Here is a 6,130-nt window from a genome sequence, read left to right on the forward strand (position 1 = left end):
AGTCAGCGTATTACGTATTTAATAAAGTAGGTCACGGACGCATATTGACATCGACAACCGCAAGCCTTTCACCGCCACGCTACTCTCGCCTTTGTCATGCCTTGAAATAATAGACTTCTTCCTTTATCTAATGGCTTATCCAATTGAAAACGTTGAATGGTGATGGTATGTAACCGTATAAAACCACAGATACCTTACAGAATGCCAAAAAACAGACTGGGAATCGGGAGGATCCGAAGTGACGTGTTTTGGGCGACGGCGATTGTTTATTTGTTGCTATGCAAATAGATGTAGAATTTTATTTTCAAATGCCGCCAGTTTATTAGGGAAAAGTCGTAGTAAAAGCCTTTACGCATATGTGATAATAGCACACATCTCAAGAGTAGTTATAACAGATTTAAGATTTTATGGCATTTAACCCAATTCAGTTAAGTGGTCCTTATTAGAAAATAAACTGCCGACAAAGGCGAGTCATTGGCAATGTAGCAAGGAGTTATTACTAAACTTTAATGATTAGGTAAGAAAGTAAACAATAAATCAGTTTTTATAAGTTTATTGTAAACGAAGTGTAAGGCCTAAGCCGGCTGCCATATGGACGTCCACTCCGGCTGCTTGGCTTAAGCTATTACTACGCACAGGCTCTAGTCGAAGAGACCAAAGCCCATGTCGTCATCGCTTTCTTCCTCCTCTTTTTCTTCTTTCTTTTCCTCCTTCTTCTCAGCCGGAGCAGCGGCGGCGGACGGTGCCACCGCGGCAGCAACTGCAGCGAACTTTGATGGGTCCTGTCAAAGATAAAATACAAATTTGTCATATCTCCACAACATTTCACATTACTAAAAACAATGAAAACAGTAGTGTCATGTTACTTCAAAATGCCAGTGCAGTTATCATTTCAGGATCAACAACACTAGGATAAATTTAAAGTTATAATGTAGTCTGAAAGCGAAGCCAGGGAGCAGCCTAAAGTACAGTCCCTGGTATTAGAACAGACATGTTCAATGTCCTTTTTATCTTTATCATACATTCAGTAAGTAAATATGTTGAATTTTTTTTTTCAAGTAGAAAATAACTTTTTTGTTTTATTTCTATATAAAATAAAATACGAAATTAATTTACCTTAATGAACTCCTTGATGGTGGTAGCTTCTTCAAACTCAACCTCTGTGACAGCAGCGATGGCCAAAAGGTTCTTGAAACCATTGGCAATGGAATGCGGGGCTGAAGCAATAGTTGGGTAACCAATAGCCAAAGAAAGAGCAGCTACATTAGCAACTCCAGCTTGGAACTTGGCACGGAGATCTTCTGGTTTGATGTCCAGAATTTCAGGTGCAAAAATAGTTCCAGAATCATATACCTATTGGCAAAATAAAACAAACATTTAAGTTAATCTAGAAAACATAACATCAAAAGTGATTGTTTGTCTAAATACATGTATGCTGTGAGTGTAAGAGTTTAAAATAAAAGACTCAAATTTACAATGCAGCAATTATTGTTCCAAAGGTAAATTATCAGAATACTTAGACATACTCGTATCCTGTACTCAACACTTTGGATTATTCAAGTACATATTCCTGATATTATTAATAGACCATTACAACAAAACAATTCCAATTTATTTTATTTAATAATGGTCCAATAGTGGTTACAACATTAAAAGTGTCAAAGGATTGATCTGGAAAAATATATTTACACTGTAATTCTTTTTGCTAAATTATGTAAATTTATCAAACGAAAGTTCAAACGAAAAAGAAAAGAAAGCATTAAGATTTACATTGTACTGTCAGATTTTTTTTGTGTTATTGCTTTAAATGTATAATTTTTTTAGCACTGAATAAAGACATTTTAAAGAAATTAAACAATTTAAAACTGTTTAATGGGTTTGCCTAGTGTGCATATACATATTTATTTCTGGTCCACTCTTTTTGAAAGATCGGCATGACAAAAGCTGTATACTAAATGATAAGCACACACTACTGTGTCTGAAAAACATTGAATATAATCAGGTATGTTTATGGGTATTCATAATTTTCAATTTAATGCCTATAATTGTAGCTTACTTTATTAATATACCTGTATAAATATAGCTCATAATGTCAAATATAATTAATAAGCTATGTGTAAATAAAATGAAAATATAATGACCTGCTTAACAACAAGACCATATGAGAATGGAGAGATGTTCAACATGTTGAGAAGGGTGGCTTCAGAAGCTCCAACCTTGTCACCGGGCTTCAAGATGTGTACATCGTTGATGATTTCAATAGTACCTTAAAAATAAAAATAACCTTAATTTTATTGGATACACTCAAAGATATAGATAAATTAGACATAATCAAAGCTTTTAACAATAACAACTCTGAGTTGTAAGTTTGAAATATTCACAGCAAAACCCTTTTATGGTTTCTTTGCAATGTTATCCTGTTTTTCTTAGTAGAGATTTCCTTTTTTTAATAGACTTGTTTCTTACAAATGCCAGTACAATTATCATTTTAGGAACAATTATACTAGGATAAGTTGTAAGAGTTTCATTTAGTCTGAAAGCGAAGCCAGAGAGATAGAAAAAGCTCACTGGTTTTAGAACAGACAATGATACTGTTGTGTAAAAGCAACTATGCTATTATTATATTATATAGTTAATATTTCAATTTTATTATAGGTTTGTTGGTCTTTACTTCGGTTTATTTGAATATGTAAAAGTAAATAGAACTTAAGGTGCCATAGGATTATGGAATTAACCTTTTTTTTTGATTCAACAGTGTTTTTTTTTTAGTTTATCCCAACATTACCATACAATAGTTTTGTAATTGGTAGTAAAAAAACATGAAATTTAATTATTCCATTTAGTGGATAAAATACTTTTCCTTAATGAGTAATCAACCTTATATAAATTTGCCCAAGAGTATTAAATTAACACATCTTTTATAACGCTCAAATAACCCCCATGATCTGAAAAACTTGCAAAAAGTATTTCCGCATATTATATTGTTTCAATTTTAGCTTGTATACTTTTTAATACTAAAATTTGTTTACTGATAGTGCAGATATGTAGATACAGTATTAAAATCTTACCCTTTGAAATCTTGGTAGGGATAGAAAGAGCCTGGAAGAAAGAGGTCTTCTCTGGACCGAGGCCGGTGTTGTGGGCGGGAATGACGACTGACAATGGGGCAATGGCACCAGGACGAGCTGGAGCTTGGACTTTGTTCTCCAACAGTTTGTCACGGACCTAATAAAAATATGATAGGTTTCTTAAAAACCAATGAAATCACTAGTTGGAAGGAAACAAGGTTTAAAACGCAACATTTTAAATAAAACTGGTATTTTTCATGACATACATTTTGATAAGATACTCTTTTATGATATGATATAATTTGATGTATTTTTCGCCATAAGCCTTAGCAGGCATACAGGCTATCTGAGGCAAGTGTCCAGTTGCTCATGTTCAGCTCAGGAACAGCGGAGCTATGGCTTATTGCTATACTAACCACTAATGATGACCTGATTGAACACAACTCTTGTTACCTCAAGGAATTGCTTATTGATAACTTATTGAAATGCTATATTAATCACTAGAGATAATTTAATTGAAATACATTACCTCAACGAGGTCTCCGCGGGTGAACACGAAGCCAACGTTGCCCTTGATGTGTGGCAACAGTTTCTCGAGGGCTGGATTGTTGTCCAGGTGGTCTTTGATGGCTTTGCGCATCATTGTGTTTTTTCCCATGAGCACGATACTGGAGCCACGTAGCGAGATACGGATCTGCTGCATCTGTTGCGAGCCCACGTTATCGGCACCCACGATGAAACATTTTGGGTACTCGTCCAAGAGTTGCTGTAGTTAAAATGAGTTATGTTCTAATTAAAATGTATATTTCACCTGACAATAAACATGTTTCCAGTTCCATATTATGTGGACATTATTAGATGTGATTAATTTACTTACGATGATCTTAACGAAGTAGTTAGACTTCCAAGTAGCCTTGTCCTCCCTACCCATCCTGGATAGTGTGGCGTAGGGACTTCGATGAAATTTAAGGACTGAAAACGATACAGGTTTTACTTAAAAGTATGTTTTGATCCTGACTACGTTAATCACAAAATATTTGTTTTAGGTTTACACAATACTCTTAATAATGAATATTATCTGGTTAATTTTGAATTTAATCATCTAAATTTACATATTTGTTCAGATTTAATTTGATACTCACCAAGACAAAACGCACGACTTCCGTGCGGGACAAATTCAAAATGGCTTTACCATAGATTATACACTTAATAGGCTTTACATTACTTTACAATAGGGGTAACCAATTTGAAATTTGAACAAACTGTATTATCTATGAATGAACTGAGCTTTCAGAAAATCGATCCTAGATTACGATCTTCGATTTAAGTCGATCTCCTTCGATTAGATATCTTTCCTTAGGCCGGTTACAGTGCTCCACCGACCGTCTGTGCGTATGTTCCGTCCTGACGGTACGCATTAACCGATCATCAGTTTTCTTCATTCAGTGCTCTCCTGACCAACAATCTGACCGGATTGGTATAGTCGGTACGCAAAAGGGAAGCGTTTGTAAATAGTTTAATTGCTGCTTATTATTTTCGAAAACGTTTAAGGAACGTTCAAGTTTTTTAAATTATTTCAGAATGACGATCAAGTTTTGATGAATTATCAGCACATACTTCTTGCCAGGCCTTTAACTTGCCATCACGATCTTTATATAACACGTGGCCTTTGTCCCAGAGCGGTTCACGAAGACGAACTTCGGTGATTAGGCGCTCGGTGTCGATATATTTGGCCACGTTCAATACGAATATGCTTTTTTTGATGATGATACACACATCCGTACGGTCGGTCCACCCATCGGTGCAACACAGAACGCGTTCATTTGTTTCCATAGCGCGTCGGTCGACTGACGGCACGCATGCGGACGCGCTAGACCGACGGTCCTCGTACGCAATGCGTAACAACATGCGCGTGCGTACGGTCAGTCCAGCACTGTAATGATTTATGAATTTTCATATAAACGACAAGCGCGACTGACGTACGCACAGACGGTCGGTGGAGCACTGTAATCGGCCTTATGATCTAGTGGAGAGATGTAGATGATTGTTATTCCCATTCATCGTTCTCGTCGAACCCGTCGCTTGCGAAGAAGGGCTCGGCGATTAAACTAACCCTGTGTCACAGGATCATTTCGGATCCTCCCGATCCACTAACGGTGCTTTTAGGTACCTAAAGCACCAGTCATCGTTCTCGTCGAACCCGTCGCTTGCGACGAAGAGCTCAGCGAGTATATTAACGCACAGACACACCTCAATGAGTTTCTCGCCGGATCTTGGGTCGCATTTTCGATCCGGTGGTGGATTCTGCGAGGCACTGCTTTTGCTACGGTCAGTGTTAGCAACTTCGCCAAGTTTGAGCCCCGTGAGCTCACCTACTCGTTCGGTAACGTTGATACAGCCTCTCAAACTCTCAAGACTATCAGTATAGGTATGGAAAAAAATTGTTTTTCGTGGTTTATCTAAAAGTACATGTTTCAATGTGTTTATCGATGTCAAAGTGCTCTGAAAATGTCCTATTATTCATTTAAGTAGTGTTCTGTCCTATATTATTTTCATGCAGCTCATAAGACGGTGAAATAAAAAACAAATTTAAATCTTAGTAGCAAATCGTCGTGCTTTAAAGTATAAGATAGATTACTCGTATCGTATCAGACAATGCGATTATGCTACTGTTCATATCATGAAAGCGTATACCTATTTTTAAAACAAAAAATACGCACTGCTTCTTCATTTTTTCAGTGTATCAATCGGTTTCTTGCGATGCCGTCGCTTTCAGAGTCGAGTTTAAAAAATGTTCAATGATTATAAAAAGACATATTTAGATTTTTCAATCTGAAATAGTAAATAAAGTAGAAGAATAAAATGAAGTTTAATTATCGGTGGTTCTAATTAATTATATAAGGTTCTCCAGTAAAAATACAGAACCATTTACTGCTACAATACCGGGATAGTCGCGTTAGTTTTAAATCACATTCAATTGATTTTTAGGTAACATCTGTTAATTCTGAATTAAGCATTTCTTGACTGAACGGAACACAACATTATTATCGATTTTAATAATT

General features: G+C 36.1%; 1 protein-coding gene across 1 annotated transcript; it reads right to left on the reverse strand.

Annotated features, from left to right (window-relative positions):
• Positions 1 to 547: 547 nt before the first annotated feature.
• On the reverse strand, positions 548 to 4,301 carry RpP0 (ribosomal protein P0; the record flags this gene model as incomplete). The annotated part of the gene is given in 7 exon segments (NM_001043658.1): positions 548 to 782; positions 1,117 to 1,353; positions 2,142 to 2,266; positions 3,069 to 3,225; positions 3,598 to 3,834; positions 3,946 to 4,040; positions 4,211 to 4,301. Coding segments are annotated over 6 exon segments (951 nt in total). The 5' UTR covers positions 4,000 to 4,040; positions 4,211 to 4,301.
• Positions 4,302 to 6,130: the final 1,829 nt, after the last annotated feature.

Source organism: Bombyx mori, chromosome 15 (assembly GCF_030269925.1).
Source record: "Bombyx mori chromosome 15, ASM3026992v2".
Classification (NCBI taxonomy): Eukaryota; Metazoa; Arthropoda; class Insecta; order Lepidoptera; family Bombycidae; genus Bombyx; species Bombyx mori.